The sequence below is a fragment of the Aristolochia californica genome, unplaced genomic scaffold (assembly GCF_029961685.1).
Source record: "Aristolochia californica isolate CCGP_79_NKW_82.1479 unplaced genomic scaffold, dmAriCali1.0.hap1 SCAF_14, whole genome shotgun sequence".
Taxonomy (NCBI): domain Eukaryota; kingdom Viridiplantae; phylum Streptophyta; class Magnoliopsida; order Piperales; family Aristolochiaceae; genus Aristolochia; species Aristolochia californica.
This window is the reverse complement of record NW_027181815.1, coordinates 3,136,362-3,161,255: the sequence shown is the minus strand read 5'-3', so window position 1 is coordinate 3,161,255 and position 24,894 is coordinate 3,136,362. Positions and strand designations below refer to the sequence as shown.

General features: G+C 38.5%; 4 protein-coding genes across 5 annotated transcripts; 1 reads left to right on the top strand and 3 right to left on the bottom strand.

Moving 5' to 3' along the window:
- On the bottom strand, positions 1–4,820 carry LOC137950486 (thioredoxin-like 2, chloroplastic). Its single transcript, XM_068796971.1, has 4 exons — positions 4,462–4,820; positions 3,221–3,403; positions 1,330–1,494; positions 1–406 (listed from the first exon to the last, which is right to left on the bottom strand). Exons 1-4 carry the CDS (start codon positions 4,675–4,677, stop codon positions 272–274), a joined length of 699 nt encoding a protein of 232 aa, XP_068653072.1. The 5' UTR covers positions 4,678–4,820; the 3' UTR covers positions 1–271.
- Positions 4,821–5,282: 462 nt separating this feature from the next.
- Positions 5,283–15,430, bottom strand: LOC137949808 (signal recognition particle subunit SRP54 2-like). Its single transcript, XM_068795995.1, has 9 exons — positions 15,028–15,430; positions 12,451–12,550; positions 12,013–12,166; positions 10,556–10,706; positions 10,326–10,474; positions 10,027–10,127; positions 9,743–9,900; positions 6,450–6,564; positions 5,283–5,925 (listed from the first exon to the last, which is right to left on the bottom strand). Exons 1-9 carry the CDS (start codon positions 15,256–15,258, stop codon positions 5,597–5,599), a joined length of 1,488 nt encoding a protein of 495 aa, XP_068652096.1. The 5' UTR covers positions 15,259–15,430; the 3' UTR covers positions 5,283–5,596.
- A 2,600-nt stretch (positions 15,431–18,030) lies between these two features.
- LOC137950071 (cytochrome P450 90D2-like) lies at positions 18,031–20,912 on the top strand. Of its 2 annotated transcripts, none has more exons than XM_068796427.1 (8): positions 18,031–18,345; positions 18,779–19,103; positions 19,293–19,442; positions 19,572–19,817; positions 19,953–20,042; positions 20,120–20,305; positions 20,430–20,551; positions 20,632–20,912. In XM_068796427.1, exons 1-8 carry the CDS (start codon positions 18,140–18,142, stop codon positions 20,762–20,764), a joined length of 1,458 nt encoding a protein of 485 aa, XP_068652528.1. In that variant the 5' UTR covers positions 18,031–18,139; the 3' UTR covers positions 20,765–20,912. The 2 variants fall into 2 exon arrangements, with proteins under 2 accessions (XP_068652528.1, XP_068652529.1); XM_068796428.1 differs by having other exon boundaries at positions 18,260–18,675.
- Positions 20,913–22,430: 1,518 nt separating this feature from the next.
- On the bottom strand, positions 22,431–23,811 carry LOC137950725 (putative GATA transcription factor 22). Its single transcript, XM_068797330.1, has 3 exons — positions 23,587–23,811; positions 23,080–23,481; positions 22,431–22,972 (listed from the first exon to the last, which is right to left on the bottom strand). The coding sequence occupies exons 1-3, from the start codon at positions 23,776–23,778 to the stop codon at positions 22,640–22,642; spliced, it is 927 nt and encodes a 308-aa protein (XP_068653431.1). The 5' UTR covers positions 23,779–23,811; the 3' UTR covers positions 22,431–22,639.
- Between the last annotated feature and the right edge of the window lie 1,083 nt (positions 23,812–24,894).

The following is a 24,894-nucleotide window of genomic DNA, read 5'->3' as shown; positions in this document are numbered from 1 at the left end:
TTAACCAGCCAAATACTAAAACTTTACTGCTCTTCCAATGAAATAAACAATTTCAGACAGAAACATCTACACGTGGGAGAAAGCAGAATAATTACAAGCAAACAATCACAACTTGACCCTTTTTAAGTTTCTCTTCATGCAGTTGCCAGCTAGTAACAAAAATTTGCAAATGAATCGATCTTTTAACAATCTAAATATACAATAAGAGGAGCCAACGTTACCACAAACAGTGTCGAGAGCCCAGAAACACGGTCAACACAACAAAAAGTAGCTATCTTGAACTTGCTTCTGCAGGCTTGTCTGCTGGTTGAGAAACTCCAAGGTCAAGATCTCCAACGCCTGCTGGTGGGCCAATGCTACATCGAGCCGTGTTATGCGTCTCAATTGCATCCTTTATTTTCTGAAACTGCGGAACAATCTGACAATGAGAACCAAAAAGTAACAATGCTATGTTCTTCAAAATGTAACGTATCTCCATGCATTGAACACAATATCAGTCTTTAGTGAAAGTCCTGAGCAACGAGTGTTGCCTGACCAAACACCTTCACATGGACGAGTTCATGGTCTAATTTACCAATCACTTTTTTTTTTTTTTTTCCAACTGGAAACTTTAAAATAACTACAAGACTCTACAGAACTCAACTACCAGCCACCAACCAAAGCACATGATAAGTTTCATTGACGAATTGAACACGCTTATCAAGGCACATAATGCACGATATGGAAATTGCCAAGTGCTGGTTAAAGAATTACATACAGACAAGTTTATCATGAAATCCTTCCAAAAAGATTTGCAAACAAGAACTCCTACGTTCATCGGTCAATAAGAAACAACAGCCAGAAGGTTTGAGTGATTTCCATCGAGAATCCCGAAAAGAAACATTTGAGCGACAGGAAATATACATACTTCTGTACCCTATGAACTTCCAAGCAAAGAACATCTTTATCATGAAGTTCATCAGCTTACACATTATTTTCTTTTCTAGCTGTTGGGAGTATTCTTTTTTTAGGGCCATGAGAATAGAATTCATTAAGAAGGCCCAAAAAGGAACAACAAAGAAAACAATACATCATAATGGGAAGGAAGTTCCAATACCAAGTTTTTCAGATTTATATTTATTTACTCTTCCAACATAAGCCCCAAAAGAAACAAAAAAGAAAAGAACACATCAGAAAGGGAAGGAAGTTCCGATACCAAGATCTTCAGATTTATATTATATACACTTCCAAAATACCAAGTGTCCCCCCTCCCCTCCCCCCACCCAACCAAAAAAATAAAATTGCAGGTGGAAATTAAACTCAGAATCACAAGGGGAGAGAAAGAGGTACCTTTGCAAGTGAACATGAAAAAGATTCTACTTGTCCATCAGCCCCACGATAGAAATGAAAGTACGGCAGTACCCTCACATTCAACCTCTTACACATTGGCTTATTCTCATCAAAATTCACTTTTAAGAACAAAATTTCAGGGTGTTCTTCGGCAGTCTTGCATAGCTGAAAGACAAATAAAAAATATTAAGAAACATTTATATTAAAGAATACCTCAATAAAAACAGCATTTTCATTGAAGGCCTCTAAGTCAGTTAACTTTGCAAGATGTAAAAGCACAGACAAGTACTTTTTCTTTCTCTTAATCAGTTTCGTGATCACAAACATAGCAACATATGATTACTAGATACAGTTTAAGATAGGATTTTTGAATGTTCAAGTAATTTAAGCTCATTTTCATCCCTGCTAATCACTGATGAGAAAATCAACATGATTTCCAGGAAAGATACCTGAATAGCCCTTACTATAAAATTAGAAATAATATAATATAAAATAAAATCATACTTCTAAAAAAAAAAAAAAAGCTTCACTTATCCAATATCAAATGACTAAGTTGTGCATATATGTATAAATCATTTTTAAAAGCATATATGTATAATTCATATTCATCAAATGTAAATATACAATCTTATAGAAAGTTCCTATAAGAGAAGTTGAATTTATGCTATAAACTAAATAGAATTTTCAGAAGAAAAAAAAGAGTGAATAAATTTTTTTTCTGAAAAAGTGTATAGGATTTTTTTTCCAAAAGTGAATAGAATTATTATAATAGTGAAATAAAATCCTCATAATCTCTTGTCTTTGTCTCACGGGATGTCTTCAAACCATTTTTAATGATTATAATGTTTATAATCTTCTTTTTGTTTATATCGCAGTACATAAACCTAAAATAAGCCTTTCAATTGTAAATTGTAACATATTAGCACAGATGACTGTATCTCTTGAAGCTGCAATGTCCACAGTTCATATGTTTTTGACAGTAGCACCAGTGGTTTTGTGCACACAATCAGTTCAAAATATGAGCCATACCAAGTTAGCAACTTACTTTTTCTAAAGAAAATATAATTGAATGATGTGCTTAAGTTTCTGGAAATATTCCACAGCTGCATAATATGTAAAAACAGTTGGACATGCAGTAGAATGAATAAAAGAAAATGATTCAAAAGATAGTCACATACAGGAAAGGAAAAAAGAAAAAAGAACTTTCTGAAAAAATATATAGACACAAAGAGTTGTCAGAGCAATGCTACAAATATATTTTCTTTGGGAACAGAATGAAAAAGAGATTTCACTACAAGAGAGAAGAAAGTGCAAGGCTCACACAAGAACTGTCAAGTAATGGTAGCTAGTTTTAGAGAGAAAATTAAAACAAATTTCTCTATGGGAATCAAGAAGATGTAAAAATTTATGTGTAGCACCCACGTAAAAACTCATATAAAAAATACTGAATAAGGAAAAAAGTGATGGATATTGGTCAATATCCTTCTATATCCTTTGTATCCTCTTTGTATTTGTTTTCTTTTCTAATAAAACTTCCATCAGATGCAAGCTTATATTTATTAGGCCCAGAGACACATCAGCTGTTTGAGCATTTCAATTGGGGTTTTCTAATGTGAGGTTTTGGGTTGAAGTCTCACCATGATCAACATTCAAAAAAGTAAATACCAATTTTCATACTAGCAGATTCTATCTTGGTGGTTTATTATTCTCCAGGTTCCTCATCCAAACAGTTCTTAAGAATAAGTCTTTCGAATACTTTACAAATTCTCAATATCGTGACACTCGATCTCTTTTGTGTTTTTCCCTTCTCATTCAGAAGAATAAGCCAACATGGACTTACACCACCCAATATGCAAGTAATAAAAGCACAGTCAGCATTAAAAAAGGGCACCTTAGGGAACAATGCTCGGCAGGATCCACACCAAGTTCCATAAAATTCCACAATAACGAGCCTATCTCCAGCTTCACTCAATGCAGAAACAAATTCTTCGGTTGAATGGATGTCAGTCATATTACGAGCATTTTTCTCCCACCATTTTGGCCCTCCCTCGTTTTCTACAACAGTGGCATGCACCTGAAATGAATGAAAACAATATAGATCACAAAAAACGCACAATAGAAGTAAAAGACAACTTCACTTCGTAGAACCAAAAGCTTAGTCAATAAAGAGACATGTTGTGGTTTCTAATAATAAGTACATAATTCAGCATCATTTAAAAAAAAAAAAAGTACATAAAGTAAGAAAATATTTAATTGCTTACCCAATATCCACATGGTGGAGTTCTTTTGTTTGCTTCCCCTATATGGTAACTTAGGCACCATAAATTGATTGCTAACTCTGATGTGCAAGAAATATGTCAAAAATATTTTTTTTCCATCCAATTACAGGGAACTCATCTAGACAGAGGATCGCAGTAACAAAGCAAACTCTCTGGAAAGACAGGCCCCATAAGATCATGTCTACTTTCAGCCGGGCTATACTGCCACAGCACCACAGATACAAGTTTCTGTTGTAAGAGACCATTTGTGCTGCCATAAGAAAACAAAATGACAGGAAAGTCATTTTTTTCTTTGACTAATTTTCTCGTTGAAAATTTTCCAAATAGAAAAATTCCCTTTGACTAGTTTTATTGTGTTTGTGCAGGCACAGGAAACAATATGAAAATTAGTTATAATGTTTGTGTTTACATTAGAAAAAAATATTTTTTTATTAATGATTAAAAACATAAGATTAAACTAAGAAGTAAATGATCAAGAATCACTTTAGTGCTTCTTAGTTTATTTTTCCTATAGTTTCCTAATAGAGCAGTAGGAAAAAATTTCAATCTGTCTTAGCATTTCTTAGAGGCAAGAGGAATCAAGCAGAAACTTTTCTCCTTCCCATAAGTGGCACAAATGCCAGAAAATTTTGGTCAATGGGGAAAGTCTTCCATGGCATTTTCTCCCAAGGCTTTCCAGTTGGCACGAATACACCCTAAGTTTCAATCGTCAAGAAAAATTAGACTAAGAAATTCCAAGAATCAGTTTTAGCTAGAGGCAGAAATAGACCATAGAACCACCCAGAACAGGAAAATTAAAACATTCCAAAAAAAACGGCGAAAACACGCAATTGTCTCGCCCTTGCAGACATACCTTAAAAGAAGACGATCTCTTGCGGTCCCTTAAAACAACTGCAGAAGCAACATCTGCAACCGAAAAAATTTTCCCATCTGGGTTTTGCTTTGGAGGGAGAGCCAATTGCGCAAGAGCAGGAGACGATTGAAAGGGAAACAAGAGAGGAGAAGAGAGGAGAGAGGGTTGAGATAACCTCAGAACATCCGCCATTAATGGATAGAGAAAGAGAGACATAAAATTGTTCTACTGCAGCTCAAGGGACGGTCCTCTTCCCCATCGTCTCAAAACACTGCACTCCTCTCCCCTCTTTTCTCTGTTCTCCGAGGAAGAATCTGTGGGAATCATGTGAACAGCGTACCTCCTCTTTACTAGTTACGTTTACAAACTGGGTCGCCGTTTGTTCACCACTCGCTCAGCTTAGTGATCGCAACTTGCAAACGGGTCTTGGAAATCCGATTCTTATCGGATTGCCCGACAAGTATCGGCCGAAATGGATTACATCATGCAATCTCAGTTACGGTTAGATACGGGAGAAATTCTAAACAATCTTTAAAATTTATTAAAAATAATAATTTATTTTCTCTAGGCGTAAAAAAATATATATTAGTTTATTTAAAAATATTTAGTAATATGCTCAAATAAACACCAAAATTTGATAATTATATTTACTGTAACTTAGGTTGTGAAAAAAAAAACTTGAAAATAGATAATTTTTGTTAGACCAGTTTATCAAACTCGGATTCGATTAAGGTACCTGCTTAACTGCAATTTTGAAACTGAAACTTTTGACATTTAGAACTCGATTTTTCGAGAGAATTTAGATAAGAGTAAGTTGTAAATTTGAATCTGATACATGACTTTAGATAAGATCATGGTGTCATTTACAGATTCTATTAACTACAGCTCACAATTTGATTTGGTGTACTACAAGAGCCCACTCAGCTACACCCATTGTATCCGGCCAATTCGTATTTCTAAGAGTAACAAAGATGTTAAATAACTGAGATTCTACAGTAAACAGGATCTTCATCCGTGGTGATAATTCAGCAGAAATAGAGGCATTATGCACCGTTTTGCTATGACTTCCTGGGACGATGACCCTGCTCATCCTCTGCGCAGTTGGTGACATGCACAAACTGAAACTACTCATTAACTATCTGTCTTCCCCACCAAACATGCCATTCATCAGATCCTTGGAACCCATTTGTTTCATCAAGTTTTGTAGGCCACCCATGCCACCAATTTGCTTCAGCATCTGAGGAGGGAGGACTTTACTCATGTGTTGTGCATTCATGTTTCGAGACAAAGCACTCATGTCACCCTTCTTAGGAATCTTCAGCCCCTTCATCTTACTCCAGACTTTAGCAAGCCGTTTATACTCTTCCAACATCTCCTCTACTTCCCTAACAGGACGACCAGAACCTCGGGCAACTCGCAGGATGCGAGATTCATTCATAAGCTTTGGATTTGAGCTATCCAATTCTGCCATTCAAAAAATTATACCAGAAATAATTATGATGAACCGATAAGCCAAAAAATAAATACTGTGGAGTGAAAAAAAAAAAAAAAAAAGTCCAAACAAGACAACTGTCGGTCAGTAATTAGCTTCATTTAATAACATAAAACACTAAAAGCCCCACGAAGCCTAATTCTAGAACTAGAATAGATAAACACTAGCAACAAACTCTAATTGACTAATTGTTCTTCTGGAAAAGAGTACTTGTTAAACTATCTTTTTTTGGATAAAGCCCAACTTAACAGGTCAATAATAATAAAGATTGGAGACACACACATTTTGCCACATCTGGTGTTACTTGATGTGAGATTTCTAGTGGAACCCATTGAGTATAGTTAGCATTCTCACCAGAATCACAAACAGAGAGGCTATAATCGATCTGTTTGATGATTATATACAAATGTCTCTAGTGACTGATCGAACTCCTGCTCAGAAATAAAAAGGAAAATGATAACAAAGCAAAGTAAATTGTAAATGTAACTAGAAATACCTTCATTTGTCATAGAATCCATTACAGTCATAAACCGCTTGATCCTTGCTTGACTTTCCTTTTCACGGCCCTTTGGCATCAATTCTGCACTAAATCCAGGTATCATAGAGAAAACCTAATTGGCAACAAAATCAAATTTTCAAGTTGTCATAATAAGCTCAACCTACGCAGGAAAAATCTCACAAACTAAAGAAGCTAATTTCATTGTTACAGTAACAGATAGCAGAAGGTCATCCTGACCAAGACCATCAGAAGAGCAGAATTGATTACTGTACATTTTTTTCGAATGTTGATTACATGCGCACACCCCTTTACTCCCCTGGCGACAACTCAGAACCTCACACTTTTTTTTTTTTTTTTTTTGATGAAACTCAGAACCTCACACTTGAAACCAACCCATGTGACCATTGAGCCAAAAACCCAAAGACTACGGAACATGCGATCCTCGTTTAGCCCCCTCAAATCAAAACGATAAACTTTTTAAAAAATATTAAGTGGGATTATATTTACAATAAAATCCATTTGACTTTTTCTTTGTCATATATTTGCTGTTTTTCTTTTTGAATTATTTGGTGTTGTAAATCTCCATCTTTTCACAATTATTTTTGACAATGCCTGGAAGACCTCATTTAATCCATCTTAGGGCTCTTCAATGTGCTTGAAGTCAATCTTCTATCTTAAACTTTTTCTTGTCCACATATACACGATCCCCTGATTCGTTTTTCTCACTTTCTTGACTATGTTTGTGTTGGTTGATGGTCTAGAAGAAGTACAAAGAGGCCAAAAATAACATACATTAGAGTCATGAAGAACGACAGGAAGATGACTGACCCAATATGATATCATGATGATTACCAGAGCCTCATCACAACTGCATCAGACTCGGAGACAATAATCAACCAATCATTCACTAACTACACTGTCAATCCTTTCTTCAAAGCTTCCATCCATGTCATTGTTTAACCCTTACTTCTGGTTGTCACATCAAACGTTATCAATATGATTCTTCTCAGCAATGCACCATTGTGCTTGTATTATAGAACACCCCAAAGTACTATCTTTTTTTTTGGTTCGTGGCATTCCTCCCAAGTGTTCAATACTAAGTTCAGCTTTTATTTTATCATTCCTAGTTTTCCACAATGGAGTTGGCAAATGATAGATCAGAAGGGAGGAAAAACATCCATATGGTAAACCCATAGAGACAACAATCAGCTGGTGTATCCAAACCAACGTTTGCAATAATGTAGAAAGCTAGAGACAATAAGATTGCTTCATCTTCATATATATAAAATATATTATACTATCAAAATAAAAAATAGAATAAGTATCTGAAAGAAATTAAAATGAGTATTTGAAAGAAAATATTAAAAGGCATGAATGGTAATAAAAAGGATGTTTCGTTGTTATCTTTTGTCCCTTTATATTTTATTTAACAAGTTATATTTTGGGTGTAATTGGGTAAACTGGGAAAGTGTATCTATTAATAAATATGTTGATCTCTCTCCTCTCTTTTTCCTCAAGTGCTCTCCCTCTTTTTTTCTCTTTTTGCCCACCTTATGAAAGTTAAAAACTGCTATGACATTAAATGAACCCCTCTTCCCCTTCTGTTACTACAAAAATACACGACTCTGCCAAGACCTCATCCTATACCTATAACTTGAAAATAGGACTTGCAACACGGCAAAAATAAGCCCCCATCTTGTTTCCAAAGAAATAACTCTCAGTAACTCCTGGCCTTTAATTTTTTCTCAACTTTCTATCTAAATTTTCTAATTAGAGATTACTTCGAAGTATAGGTCATACATTATTTCCTGAAATATTTTCGAATTTCCTCAGTTGACTACGAATTTTATAGGAACAAGTTCTTGAGAACACCAATTAAACTGCACCATAACAGTGATTTCTCCTTTAAAAACTATTAAAAAGAACTCCACCTTAGCTGGAAATTGAAGCAGACAGTTTGAGTGTTCTTAAACATCTTCTGTTGCTGTTTCTTTTCTTTTCGAATGTTGATTACACACGCATATTCTCCCAATGAAATTTGAACCCAAGACCTACCACCCAAAGGCCCAATCCACTGCTTCCTTCCTATCCATTTAATTCCTGTCAATTACAAAATACCAACTTTTCAAGAATAATATTTGGTCTTGCTTCTTTGTATAATTTTTTCATTAAATTTTACTTTCTTTTCATCGATTTTCTCATACATCTTGCAAGCTTTTGGATGCTCATAAACAATCACACAGATGATAATGACATTTCCTGGCAGCACATTAGATGATTCAAGCAAGCAAAGTGTAGACGGATCTCTCCATGACAAACACGCAGTCAGGTGCAGAATGTGTCAAAATCTGTTAACCTATAACCAGCATCAGATGAGCTATTCTTTTTTTCACTGGTAAAAGAACAAAATACTTTTAACAACATAATCATCTGACAAATTGAATTGGTGCTTCTTCCAAAAACATTTTGAATTGGTGGGTTTTATTTCTGTTTAATGCTCATATAATTCCTCATGACTACTGTGAAATTGGGTTTAAGGCCCTATCCCAAAATGACTAGCCAACTTAGGAAACCTCTTTACCAACTAATAAACTCAAGATTATTGTACTCACTAATCCATGTGGGACTATTCCTTAACACTCCCCCTCACGTGTAGACCATCTTTTTTTTTGAGGCTCTACAAGTGGATAATTTAGGAGTAGGCAGTTTAGGTATAGACCCTCTTTTGTGACTCTACAAGTGGATAATTTAGGAATAGGCAGTTTAGGTGTAGGCCCTTTTTTGTGCTCTACATGTGGATAGTTTTAGGTGTAGGCCTTCTTTTGTGGCTCTACAAGTAGATAGTTTTTAGGTGTAGGCCCACATATGAGTACCTGCTCTGATACCATGTGAAATTGGGTCCAAGTCCCTATCCCAAAATGATTAGCCAACTTAGGAAACCTCTTTACCAACTAATAAACTCAAGATTATTGTACTCACTAATCCATGTGGGACTATTCCTCAACACTACTTGTTTGAATAGTGAAAGATCCTTTTGACCAAATACTCTGAAGAGAAATTCGTCGTAAATCATTCCCAACATCATGCAAATATGTCAAAACAAGATTGATGCAGGAGTCACAGTTGCTGATGGCCTACTCAGTAACACTTTTTTATGTCACATCAAGTTCTACCAGTCAGACTATACACAAAAGTAACTCGGGTTCCCATGAACCAAATAAAACTAAGAAATGCCTGAGTCTAAGAAAGAGTTATGAACTATAACTATTAAAATAATTAGAATAAATTACCTGCCCAATAGGACCCATTTTTAGTATGTTTTGGAATTGCTCATACATTATGCGCAAGGTGAAATTCCCTTCAGTAAGTTTCTGTAGCAGTTCTGGCTGTTGATCCATTGGCACAACTTCATGAATTTTGTCCATAAATCCAGACCAGTCACCCATGCCTAGTTTTAAGATTTAAGACAGCAAATACGATACTAGATTAAGAAAACGTTCTTCAATAGTACAGAATTATGCTAGAATCTCATAATAAGTTATAGAAAAAAACAAAATGAGCAAATGCAGCTCACCTAGAAGCCGGCTTACAAAAGGTTTAACATCAAAAACTTCAAACTCATCCATATGTTCGCCTGTTCCAATAAATATGACAGGACTCTTTGTGGCAGCAACACTGCAGGCACAAAGAGTAGCATTTATGATAAGGAACCAAGAAAATTAGTGTCAAATGCATGCTGTCCAACAAAGCTTGGCACTCCGGTTTGCATCCAGACACAGGATAAGCAAAAAGAGAACCACATACATTTGTTTCAAAAGAAAGAGAGAGAGAGAGAAAGAGAAGAAAAATACACATATAGTTTATAACACTTACGCACTCAGAGAACCACCACCTTTTGCATGGCCATCCATTTTAGTAACAATCACTGCTCCAACTGCAACACTTTGCTTAAACGCTTGGGCTTGGTCGAAGGCGACTTGACCTATACTACTATCCATAACGAATATCACAAGATCGGGTTTCTGGAAAAACAACAAATCAGACAATTATTAACTGCATTTTTTGGTCATAGGTGAAGAAGAGAGCTATATCAAGATGCCTACTGTGGCTTCAGACACTTGGCGCATTTCCTCAAAGAGGGCAGCCTCTTGCTTGTGGCGCCCACTTGTATCAACAATAATAAGATCACAGTTTTCCTTTTTGAACCTCTCAACTCCTTCTGCTGCAATTTTTAGAGGATCTGACTCCATGTAGCTGTCAAACAAAGCAAATTAATCATTATTTGCGATTAGCAAAGGAAGATATATAAAATTTCAATTAATAGTTGTCATCATAACCACAGCCTTCAATTGGCAATAATATCATGGAGCAAACTCTACGCAACAAACCTCTACCCGCTAGGAGAAGTTTATATTCCTTTGTGGTTATTGCTATCACTTAGTGTTATAAATGTATCTATAAATTGCAAAAAGTATGAGAGGCAATAGCCATTGAAGTACATCCAACTGTTAATTCAATTCTGCACTTTCACAGGTACCATGAATACCATTACTAAATAAAACAGAGACAACTGAAAGCATATGAATATATTTTGAGCTCCATCCTTCCAGATACTCTACATTCTCCTTGTTAAAAGTACCACAGTCATCATCATTGCAGGACCCATATCAAAATAACAACTTTTTTTCCTGAAAAGTTGAAGGTTTTAATTAACAGCATATATAAAGGGAGGGCAAGGGCTATCCTTCGGCTTTCAATACATGAGGAGAGTTACCCACTGCAATTTGATGAAAGATAGATTAAGGCATCAGTAATACAGATAGCTTCCCTTAAAAAACGGTTCCAAGCAGACAACAAGGGAGCTGCAAATATCAACTATTTCCTCGAGTATACACTCTAATCTCCACAAAAGACTACAGCAACCTTTCATCCAGCTAACATTTAACGGCAGAATCCCCTCCAATAACAAAGGGGAAGATAAATATTTGACCCCAAGAAGAAGAACCTCGATCCCAGCCTTGGCCAAACCACTGCTTCTGGCTGGACCTAAGAAGCAAAGACAACCAGCACCTGAATGATAATGTATAAACCTCCAACACCAGCAGTCCCCAGGTTCCCAAAGAGCTCATCAAAATTCGATTTAAGCCAGCCAGCTTAAGGAGGATTTCTAGGGGAAAGAACTAGAGAGCTTTCAAAAAATATGGATGATAGAATTAGGAATTGGCTGAAAAGCATTAAATCCATGTATAACCTTCTTCCCTCATCATGTAAAAGGAAGGAGGTAGTGAAATTTGTAGGGACAGGGCAACAAATCCAAGGGCTGGAGGTTGGCGGAGCCCACTGGTCACCTGAATTCCTATCCTGCCTCAACCATGCTTGGTCTTGCTACCCTCACTCATGGGATGAATTTACTTCTACATCAGAACTTTCAATTCAATTACATTAACTGTACTGGCACTCCAGAAGATGTCAATTGATTCAGCTCAGATGAAAAGCACTATCCCAAATTCATAAAGCAAACCAAAGGAAACTGGTCATATAAGGGTTTTGAGCTTATTACCTTCCATAAAAGGGAATCTTGGCTTTAGTAGCATTCTGCTTCAACTGATCAAAAGCGCCAGCTCTGAATGTATCCGCACAGACTAAAGCCGGTTTCCATCCCTTTTTCTGATGATAGTAAGCATACTTTGTGCAGGTTGTTGTTTTTCCCGAACCTGAGTTTTAGACGCAGGAAAAAATATAAAAGAAAATTAGGAAAGGAAATAAATGGTCTAGAACTCATACAGAAAATACAAAATCTACTTCCTCATGGAACACAAAAGAGACAAGATCATTTGAGCAACTAAGACAAAGTGAACATGACTAACAACAGAACAGAGATAATTAAATTCAGAGACAACAGATAACCCTCATCAGAAAAGACCATCTATACATCAGATGAACTGACATGCTAACCTAACGCCGAAAACAGAGTCATGATAATTGCAAGATAGCATACCCTGTAAACCAACAAACATGATAATACTCGTTTTCCCTTTCTTTGGTGTGAATGAAGGCTTTCCAGGATCCAGCATTTTACAGAGTTCATTGAACACTGCCTGTACACAAAAAGAAATATAAAGATGTAGACAAGACAATGACATGAAAAATAGCTGGTAAACCATGTTTTTTAACTAACCAAATACATGCTTGACACTGAAAAAACTGAAGAATGAAACGATTTATATTCCAATGCTTCCCATATATAAAAAAAAGTATTTATTAAGCACCCAAAGCAAAAGGACTCCTTACAAGCATATGAAGGTAAAAGGTTGGTTTATTTAACCATAGTAATAAAATTTAAAATAAACAAATGCTAGATATGTAATAGAAGTTTATTGCTTCAGTTGTCTCCAAATTTCACAGAGTTTAGACTTCCAAAGCCTCATGTGGATGATAGGGAATATCCTTTTGCGAATAGTTTTTAGGTGTGGGCCCTCTTCTGTGGCTCTACAAGTGGATAATTTTAGGTGTAGACCCTCTTTTGTGGCTCTACAAGTGGATAATTTTAGGTGTAGACCCTCTTTTGTAGCTCTACAAGTGGATAATTTTAGGTGTAGGCTTACATATGTGTACCCGCTCTGATACCATGTGAAGTTGGGTCCAAGGCCCATCCCAAAATGACTAGCCAACTTAGGAAGCCTATTTCCTAACTAATAAACTCAAGATCTTTGTACTCATTAATCCATGTGGGACTATTCCTTAACACCATTAATCATTCAAACAAAAAGAGAATATGTTTGATCTTCATAATAAAGGACATTTGGTTCACTACCCTTTATATAACTCCAGTAATAAATGAAATATTGAACTCTAAACAAATATAAGATGGTAAAAGGTTTCAGTTACAAAGGTAACCTCTGGCATCACACAGCCCAATTTGAATTGGGGCGGAATTTGGCAAGTTTTTTAGTCATATTGTAGGGACAGGTCTTGTACCCGTCATGCCAGGTAAGAAAAGCTGATGATAGGGAACAACATCTAAATATTTCTGCATGATTTTTACATGCTTTCATTGTTTTTGTTAATTTTTAATTTACCCATTAATCACTCAATCATGCAGCTACAGGTTATGGCTACTGAAGGAAAAATGTTGTAAACATTGACCACAAGCTTTTTTTTCTCTTTTGAAATGAATCCCAAGCAATAAATCACCATTGGATGGATCAAATATTTTAGATACAGAAAAGGAAGAATCCTTAGTCATTATGTTCTTATCCATTTCCATTGTAGAGCTCTGAAATGACTTCAACAGCATTGAATTCAAGCCAAAAGGCATCCTACCACAGACTTCCACCAAAAAATTGCAATCGAGATGGCAACCTCTTAAGTCCACTATATAGAAAACCCAAAAGATCAAGTTTCCACTGAGTTTCTCCACATGGGCTTCAAAGAAAGCAGTTTTCTTTCAAAAATTACGAGGGTTCCTCTCTGCCCATTTTACCAAAGGTTTAGCTGAAGCTTTTCGTGCATGATTCACCCCGATCCACACAAACATCTGAACCGGTACGAAAGTTCCAAAGGGACTCAAGAAAACACATAAATCTTTATCTGCTGACGTGTTTTACAGGTGGTGATAGAAAGATAATACTGAGAAAGAAAACTGCCAACAGGGAAAGTGTTGCCGCAGACATCTTCTGACAAGGTATTAATCTCCTAATCCAAAAGATCTCTCTGAAATTGCTTGTGATAGACTTCTTAGATCTGTCGAATGAGAGAACCTGAACTCTCAATAGGTTCTTCTAGGTGGTTGCAAATGGGAGAATCTTTGGGAATTTTTTAGATGCATCCACCTCCCAGCCTTGTGTCCTACAAGAACAGAACCTGAATCCCTACCCTGTAACCTTGGTTTGAATGTTTTTTGTTTTGAATGTTGATTACGCACGCAGGCTCCACCCCCTTCCTCCATGAGACTTGAACACAAAACCTTACACTAGAAGCTGGTCATTGAGTCGAAGGCACCACAATCCTAGTTTGAATGTAGAAAGATAATCAACCTTGATGGCTCTGGATGACGTCGCTGCTCAACCAATGTCATGTTACATGTAGGTTTGCTTCATTCTAGGGCCACCTAGGAGTATGCAGTTTCGCTCCTTAGTTCAACTGAAAACGGTTAACTACTTTTGTCTCTAATTCTAGCAACTCTGTAACATGCCTGGTTGTACTTCAGCTTTTAAATTCTCATAAAAAAATTTCTGAACTTGCCCTCCACCCTCTGGATTCTTTGCAGTGCTTATAACAAAATAATCCGCCGTTTAAAATTTCTTCTTCGATTGAAGGTATCATTTAGTAAAATATTTTGAAATATTTTGGTAAGAAATTTATGATGTCAGTATTGGCATGAATATGGATTTATACAACCAATACCAATTTGAAAAGATGGTATCATTTATCAATGAGGAAACACAACACAAAACGGTCTGAATACCTACACCATTTATCTGTATACAAAGCCCAAACTACAATTTAACAGCCCATACTAACCGTAAAAATCATAAAAATCGATTAAATGGACTTATATCCGTCTGAAAGCTACCTGTTGTATGATCTTGCGCTTATTGTGGCCCGCGGCAAGATCATCGAGATTGACAATCTTTTTAATGTTTGTTTGCATGTCACGAACCATCTTAAACTGCACATCGGCTTGTAGAAGGGCGCGGGAAATCTCGTTGAGACACTCATTGAGAACCTTCTCGTCAATAATTGTGGCATTGCTCATCTGCTGAAGAGCGCGGGAGATGCTCCCGCTGAGCTGTGCGAGAACCATCTTTCAGGAATTGGAGAAATTCGATCAGCAAATTAAGATTTTCAAGCTGGGTTTAGGGTTTTAAGACAAATTTCAATATGATCTACGTCGGGGTGGAACGGAAACACGGCGCTTGGATTTCTCTCCTGTTCTTTGCTTCTCTTCTATGGAAACGGGCAATCCACTCGGAGCCGAGACGGATTGCTGTCTCACTTGCTACTACTGTAACAGCATGCCACACAGGCTTGTGACGACATCTCGGAAACCCTGGACGTAAACGGGTCGGTTACCGAAAACGGGAAGTCCGACAAATATATCAGACCCCTTTTATTAAACTTGATATTCTCCCGAATATTAAACCGCATGTGATGGCGAGAAGCGGATTAACGGTAAAACATACAAATAACAAATCGGACATTTAGGGGGGGTGGGAATGAATTCTCCCTACAGTATCTAGTCGCTTGTAAAAAGAATTGAATTGAAGTGAGATTATATTATTTTATTCACTCGCAAAAAATGGGAAAAAAGTTATCCTACCTATTTTGCAAATCATCAACTTTTCTCGCGCTTCATCCCCCCCCCCCTTGAAATGAAAAATTTCTCCTCATTCGTTGTTCTCCCCTCCCTCGGTGTTCGTCTCCCGATGATTTTTTGCCCCATCTTCTTCCTCTCATCTTCGCTTACAATGCAAACTTGAGTTATTCATCTTGAAACCATACTCTATAATATCTTGTCTCAAGTGCCAATTGCAATGTTGCTCACATAAGACTATACTCAATTGACCATAGTAGTCAATTTACAATGCACTCTCTCACACAAGTTTACAACTACAAATTATGCTTCTAGCCTAGACCCACAAAAGGGCTTTCAAGTAGCTAATTAAGCATACTTGCTTAAACCTACAAAGGGATTTACAACAACTCAATAGATTACACACACAATGGCAATGGGGCGGGTTTTAAGAAAACCCTCATAAGAATTTTTAACTAGAAAAATATTTCCTAATAAGAATTTCCAACTAGAAAAGTATTTACAATGGGGTAGTCTTTTTTTTTTTCTCCATCTACGTAGAGAAAGTAAATTTTATAGAACATTAAGAAGTAGTTTATTTTATTTTTTATTTTTGGCTTCACTAAGATGGGGCTATTTCAATCTTACTCTTGAATGCAATCTTAAACCACATAAATCTATTTCATTTTAAAAAAATCCACATTAGATTAAATACCGAATGACTCAATCAAATCCCTAGAGATCTCATTGACCATGAAACAATATTCCAAATTCAAGTCCACATCTATTTCAATGAATCACAGAAATGGACTTGAGAAATATTTTTAATGGAAATCAAGCAATCATTAAAATGAGATGATTACAATTACTTGTTCAACCGAACCTTCCCAATCATTTTCTAAGAATCCAAGCTATTGCAGGCCAAATATGGTGCCTGAGGATGACAACATTGGGTGATTTGGAGGTCACGAGAGCCCCTAAGCTTACATTGTTTTAATGATTGAAAGTAGTCTCTCTCGTCGTAATCGCCGACGAGAGTTGAGATGACTTGTTAAGCTTTCCTCTGGTCGGATTTTTAATCCGAAAGGCGAGACAAAAATCTTATACAACTCCAGCGGCCCCCCATCTCACGGAGGAACTGCGACCTTTTCACGGTAATTCCTCTCGAAATTTTTTTTTTTTTTTTTGGGTAACAGAAGGTCCAAACCCACCCATGACCCATCACTGTCTCTCACTCCCCTTCTTTCTCTTTTCGGCACCATTATCACACGGAGCCCCAGAAACAGTAGATTCGCTTTGATGCTGGGGGGAATCACCAGAGTTGCGGTGATTTTATTTGAAGATGGATCCGCAAGTTGAAGCCCTTGATTGAATTCGATAACACCGAGGCAAACAATTCTAGATAATAAGAAAAAGAAGGATCACTACCGGTTACTGGGTGTAGCGTGCTTACGGACGAATAAAGCAGACTAAAAGGTGTAGGTATGTTCCATTGTGGAAGTAATTAAAATACTGGCAACTGTATATTTTTTATAGCCTTCACAGGGACGAAAACCTCACAGAGCAAGGAACTGGGGAGTTTGGGTTTTGAATATTTGAGGCTACAGGAACAGTCAAAGCCAGTGGCGGGCCTGATGCAGAGGAAAGGGGAAAGAAAACGAAGATGGTGCAATAAAGAAAGGGGAACCCACATGTGGATGCGATTGCAGACTGAAAAAAAAAATAGAAGAAAAATGAAGGGATCGAGTGAAAGGAACATTAGAGGATAGTCGAGACTTTGGATTGGATGATGATTTGGGGATCAAATGGAAAATAAACAATGAAAAAGATGATGAATATATAAAAGAGAGAGAGAGAGGGAGAGACAAAAGGGGCATCAGATGATGAAGGGGAGTGGGTTGTATTTATTGAATGGACTTCACATGTTTGCACGAGGAGAGCTGCTGCACTGCCGAGATGACCCCAAAAGGACTGTGCCACGAGACAATCATAGACGTGGGTCCTTGCAAGTCTTTCCCTCTCTCCCTCTCTCTTCTTCCCCACTCTCTCCTATAAAAAAATGAAAGAGCAGATTAGAAAAGAAAAGAAATTATCAGAGATTAGAATGTTAAACCCTTTGTATGTTACCTTCTGGAAGCAGTGATTACCTCTCTTAAACACCCAGACGAGCATCTAGCCATATTTTGTAGCTTCTGCCCTTCAACTTCATCCCTCTCTGTTTATGTCGAGACTCTCTGGAGTCCCTTATATTATGTGCTTTCCATTTTCATGATCATCTTCGTCGTGATTAGTACATAAAGGGAAACGGAGGCAGCATCAGAGAGAGAGAGAGAGAGGAGAGAGGAGGGATTGAAATCGAATCGAAGGCACGACGGGCAGAGTGGGGGGAAGAATGGACAAGTGGTGGGCCGTGTGCGTGGCAGCAGTGACGTTAGTGACAGGCATTCTGTACAAAAGATGGAGGACGAGAGGGAAGCAGGGAGGGCGCCACCTCCCGCCGGGGACTATGGGCTGGCCGTTCATCGGAGAAACTCTGGAATTCATCTCTTGTGCCTACTCGCCCCGCCCCGAGAGCTTTATGGACAGGCGTCGCATCATGTGAGTCCAGACTCCAGAGACAGCTACTGTTTCTTCTTATTAGTATTCTTCTTCCCCACCATTCATCATTTCCAATTTGCTTTGCTTATCTCCAAAACCCACTTCCTTCTTTCATTACATCTTCCATCTAATCTAAGATTCTCATCTAATCTTCATCATGTCGATTAAAAAATTTAAAGCTTATCCACTCGACTGCGTCAATCAATCATGTACCTTGTTTACATTAAGAGTAGTCCTGTACCCAATAGCTCTTGCCCTGTACAAAACAACTCCAGAAATCTCCACCAATACGCACAGCCGACGCGAACCCTGCAACAGAAGAGCTCATTGGTGAGAAAGGAACGACTGGGTGTTTCTGAGCGTGCGAGGAATTGCATAGGAAAACGTAATATATAGAACTGATGAGAGAATCCGTGAATTCGTAACATTGTAGGTACGGGAAGGTGTTCAAGTCTCACATCTTCGGAAGTCCGACGATCGTCTCCACCAATGCGGAGGTCAGTAGAGCCGTGCTGCAGAGCGATGCCAAGGCCTTTGTGCCGTTCTACCCAAGATCACTCACCGAATTGATGGGCAAGTCGTCCATTTTGCTGATCAATGGAAGCTTTCACAGGAGGGTGCACGGTCTCATCGGAGCCTTCTTCAAATCCCCTCACCTCAAAGCTCAGATCACCCAAGACATGCAGAAGTACGTGCGACAGGCCATGGATAGCTGGAAAGACGATGGGATCGTTTACATCCAAGATGAAACAAAAAATGTCAGTTCAGCTTTCCCCCTACTCTTCTCTCTCTTCTTGTCTCGTTTCGTGTCTGGTTATGGGCCAAATCCATTGCCGGTTCATGGTACAGAGAAATTAATAAATACTTGGTCGGCATCATAATTTCCCAAATGGTGAACTTTTAACCTCTCTTACGGTTTCTTACGAGCATTTCAACTGTTTTATCAGATTGCATTTCAAGTACTGGTAAAAGCATTGATTAGTTTGGACCCAGGTGTAGACATGGAGCTTCTGCGGCAACAGTTTCAAGAATTCATTGCTGGCTTGATGTCATTACCAGTAAAGCTGCCCGGAAGTAGGCTTTACAGATCACTGCAGGCGAGTTGGCTTGTTTCTTTTCCACATTTTCTTCTTTCTATAATCTTTCTCTTGTGGTAATGCGGAGAAGTTATTCGCAACTTTGCCGAGATAATTCGTCAAAATACTAGCCTATATTCCCGTGAGCAGGCAAAGAAGAAAATGGTGAAATTAGTCGACAAAATCATCGAAGAGAGAAGGAACGGCGACAGTTCATCTGTTCCCAGAGACATCCTGGACGTATTACTAAATGACAGTAGCGAGCAACTTACAGATGAACTCATTTCTGACAACATGATCGACATGATGATCCCAGGAGAGGATTCAGTGCCTCTGCTCATGACTCTAGCAATCAAATTCCTCAGCGACTGCCCTCTTGCGTTGCAACAACTGACGGTACCCGATTACCAAACAAGTTACAGTATTTTCTTTCTTTTGCTTATCTATCAAACTCTCATCTTACTCCCACTTCATCGACAGAACATAATTAAACAAACAAACTGTTTGACGAAATTATTCTGTTCACCCCAGGAAGAGAACATGAAACTGAAGAGAAGCAGAAGCGAGGCCGGAGAGGAACTGGGTTGGAGCGATTACGCTTCCCTGTCATTTACCCAGAATGTAAGTTAATTCTAACAGCGAAAAGAATTGAAAGACGAAGATATAGCAGTGAGCTCAAACAGTGGCTTAATTTGCAGGTCATAACTGAGACATTAAGGATGGGGAATATAATTATAGGCGTGATGCGTAAAGCAGTGAAGGATGTGAAGATCAAAGGATACGTAATACCTAAAGACTGGTGCGTCTTTGTGTATTTTAGATCTGTTCATCTCGACCAGAGCCACTACGACTTGCCCTACCAGTTCGATCCGTGGAGGTGGCAGGTACTTCACTTCGTCTTCTTGCTTCTTCGCTTGTCAGTGTTTTCTACTCGTGATATACGGTGAAAATACGTAAAAAATACATACAGATATAGGCATGCATGACTGATTTTAGGAAATTTTACAGGACAGAGATGTCAGCAATTGCAATTTTACGCCTTTTGGAGGAGGGCAGCGGCTGTGTCCGGGCCTGGAATTGGGAAGGCTCGAAGCTACCATTTTTCTTCACCATTTCCTCACTAGTTTCACGTAAGAAAACCACCCTTAATTTTTAAATTAGCAATGTTGCAAGTGAACTAACCGAGTAATCTAATTGCATAAATGGGTAGGTGGGAGGCGGAGGAGGACTCAATTGTGAACTTCCCGACGGTGAGATTGAAACGGAGATTGCCGGTCAGGGTTTGGAGAAGATGTGGGGACGCACGGTTCGGCCAACAGCTACAAAACAAGCACGGAGAATAAAAAGAAAGAAAAAAAGAAAAAAAAGCTTATTTATTGACACACGTGTGGGAGATACGACAATCCTTTTTCAGCTTTTCTTTAAAAAAAAAAAAACTGCTTTTGGCAGATGATACAAGGGGGACGGGAATGAAATATTATTATTATTACAGAGATTAGGTTTTTGCTGATTTGGCACACGATTGAGATCCCGATATTGTTTGCTTCCGTTCGTGAGTACAGTAGTGAGTATTCTCGCGTGCCACGTGGGTGACATGGTACCATGTTAAATTGGTATCCCAAAATGACTAGTCAACTTAGAAAACCTTTTTATCAACTAATTTATCTTTTTTTTTATATTTAATCTAGCCTTCCTTTTAAATTTTCAGAAGCGGAGAGGGGTTTATTTCTCACTGAATCTGATTCAACCAATTGATTTACATTTTTCTATGTTTATTCTTGACTCTGCTTGAATTGGTGTTACAAATGGCACTTGGGAGTCGAAGCAAACGATAGAAGTTACTCTTAGACTTAGGGTTTCTGTGGCTGCCCAGATGAATCCATAACCTTGACTCCATCTCATGTTCATATAAGAGGGTTTTATGAAGTTGCAGAAAATCCACTCAAGCAAGAAACCACCTAGTTTTTTCTAGGCTTTCATCCACTGAAATGGAGTTGAGTCTAGGCGGGGGATGGAGAAAATCAGGTTTGCAAATCTAAATGAGGTAATTTTGCCTGCTATTATCACTACGTAAACACCCAGGGAAAACTAAAAATCACTTGCGAAGTGAAATTGCTGCTTTCCGAACTTCAGGGGACACCCGTGAATGGTGACCCCAGAGCACCGCAGATACCTCGACAACCTGTCTGGGCAAAGCTGTGACATTGATATGATTGTGCGACAGCCTAACGCTTAACGAAACTCTGATACTCAGAAAGATCCGTGCCAGTCTCTGCTGTGTCTCAGCCTTTACAATCGGCCAAACGACGAAGACCGATCTACCACATATTTTGAATTCATAATCTCACTGGTCATTACTATTCTACGATCTTTCCTTCCCCGAAAATAGTATCTGCAACAATGCTGTTACTTTAATGTTTCCTCTGCCGTCCTCTTTTCCAATCGTTCAAAAGGGGTATTTTTTTTGTTCTTCCTCCTGTAATGGAGTACGATAATAATCTGTTGTTGCTAACTCTAATGGCTGACATCCAGTCACATACTGAAAGAAGGGTTTCAATTTTGTGGAGGAAAATGGGGTTGATCAGTCGGATCATGCATAGACTTCTGCAAAATGAACAAATCTGCAGATATTTTTATCACTTTGAAGTAAATATAATTTCAAATTCATGAAAAATGAAATAGTGTGAAATGCTTGCAAATTCTGGTCTGTACATGTCGAATGTTCTTCAGTGTTCTGGTGTTCGATCAATGTTGTAGTTACCATGGTCATGATCTGCTTCTTCTTAATCGATCTTGGATTGATAAAACAGCTACCATGGCTACTAGAAAAGGATCTGTTAATTCTCTGTTGCAAAATATCTTCGGCAACAACTGAATTGGGAGGTTGACAGAACCAAATTAATGTGATTGCTTAGATGAAAGCAGGTAGAGAAGGAAGAAACGATTATAAACTCGATCAAATAGAAAGAAAAAAAGTAGATATATTATTTTATTCTTTAGATGATTCAGTTGATGGGTAAAATGATCGATAATTTCATCACCGATCTGATTCAGATAAAACAAAGACACTTACTACAAACTCGAGCTCACACCAGAAATTTTATTACTTCTGTTATTGGATCACTCCACCTCATCTTAATCCTCTCTAAGAACACACAGCGACACTATCATACTAACTCTAGCTAGAAGATGATGCAGGACTTCAGGTAGACGAAGATTCAACCTCGAACAAGACCACAAGAGAGTGCCATTAACAAGATCGCAGCTTCCTTCTCGTCTTGCGGGAACACCTGATGGAAGGCTGAGTTTTTGCTTAAACTGATTGTAAACTCATCGAACCGAATCTTTTTCCTCGAACGAGGACGTCCTAGCTTGCATCTCTTCTTGTACTGGCTGCTGCAATCACTGGTTGATCTCTTCTCTTTGATCACCTTGTTGGTGCTTCTCATGGATGTTTCAACAGACAGTAGGCTTCCTTTAGCTGCAGCCGCTGCCGCTGCCATGGCCCGCCTGGCCTTCCGCTGTCGAATTCCACAAGCGTTGCAGAGAGACTGCACTCGAGAAGCAAGTACTTTAGGAAAGATATTGAGAAGGCGTTAGCCATGACTAGGAAGGGGAAAAAGAGAAAGATAGACTGAGAGTGAGAGAGATCGTGGACCTTCGGGCCCTGAGGTCCGCTTCTCCATAGAGGAGTCTTTGTAGTGTTGCAGTCGGAGCAGACTCTGATCTTGCTGCCGGGCGAATTGTTGGTGCTGTCATCATCACAAAGCGGGGGCGATCGCTGGAGACTGAAAAAATCCTGCTGGTTACTGGTAGGCTTGGAAAAAACTGTTTGATCCGGATTAGCCATCTTCTTCATCAACCTCATCTTGGAAGACATCCACTTAACCGAAACATTGTTGAATTGATCACCACCATCTCTATTTTCCTGATTGTGAAATACAGGTTTCAGGCTACTAGAACTGTTGTCTTCGTTCTCACCCGAGCCCAATATGGTAGGACAGGATCGTTGACCAAGGTGATCTTCACCAGACTCACTGGTTGAAAACCCTGAAACAGCCTGCAAATACAAGGACAATATGTGATCAGATCACTCAAAGCGGTGCAGTACAACTGAAATCATCAATCTAAGACTATTTTTATATATACAGTCTTTTGATCTTACCTGATCAGGTAATTTCTCTTCTTCCTCTTCTCCTTCCTCAGGTTGATCACTTCCATTGTCTCTCTTTTCCTGCTGAAGCGCCGCTGAAGAAGTACTCAGGGGGAATGTGGACTCGAGAGTAAGAAGATCATTTGGATCCTCATTACCCTGTAGAGGAGAGAAAGGAGAAGGGATGAGACGAATTGGAGTCATGGGAGAGAAAGAAAGAGGAAGAAGTTAGAATGACTGGTCTTGTCCAAGAAAGAACAAGCGAGATATGAGAAGATGAGTATATAGGGGGGCTTCGTCTTCACTGGTTAAAACTTGATCAAAAAGGGTCCCAGGGACTTGAAGCAGGTAAATATCTTGCAGAGACGGGAGGAGGAAAAACGAGAAAGAGAGCAGAGAAAACGCTAGAGAAGCCATTCACGTGACCACTGATACAAAAGTTGAGAGAGCGACACATACTCTGAGAGTTACAAAAAAAAAAAAAAAGAGGGACAGGTAAAGGAGAGTCAGAATGCTACAAGACATTCCAAAATGGCAAAACCCTATCTGTAAATTTCTCTCCTCATCTGTTGCATTCTAATAAATGGGATTTGGAGTTATGGGAAGGAATTTTAGGGGATTGTGCTGGATAGGGAGATGGGCATAGATTTGCATGGGACCATCTCCCTCCTTAGTCTTGCCAAAAGCCATTCAATGCACTGGCCAGGCAAGAGACAAAGACAGACCGTTCCCCCGTTCCACCTTTTTCTCTTACTTTTTCTTCGCTTTGATCATCGGTTGCCTTTGTTTTACAGACCCTTTGCAGCTTTTTACTCCTGCTCTTCGATCGTAAAAACATCAAATGAACGAACTGGAGGAGATCTTCTCCTTGCTTTCCCTCTGGCTTTACCTCTGCGGCCATATCGCAGCTGCCAGCAAGATGGGTTGTCCAAATCAGGAAGGGGGTCTCTGATCTTTCACACCCTAAATGGGTTTGTGCAACCTGATAATCTACCTGGAGTACTTAGCGTGAAGTTTACTCTTTTCGTCAATCATTTACACCTGACTACTCACGAATGACAAAGAAATGATTATTTCTGGGCTTATATATCCTTCTTTTCTTACCTATTTTGGTTCTATGATGAGCCTCCAGTCTCCTCCTTTCATCTTTCACCCTTGTGGCCATCACTGTACTCTGAACTGCACCTCAGGGCAAACTCCCATGCTAAATTATAACCATGATCTATCATTGTTCTGATTTTGGTTAAATACCTAAGTTAAATTACTCTGAGCTGCATAATTTCATCATATGATGAACATGAGACCCAGAAACGCTACATG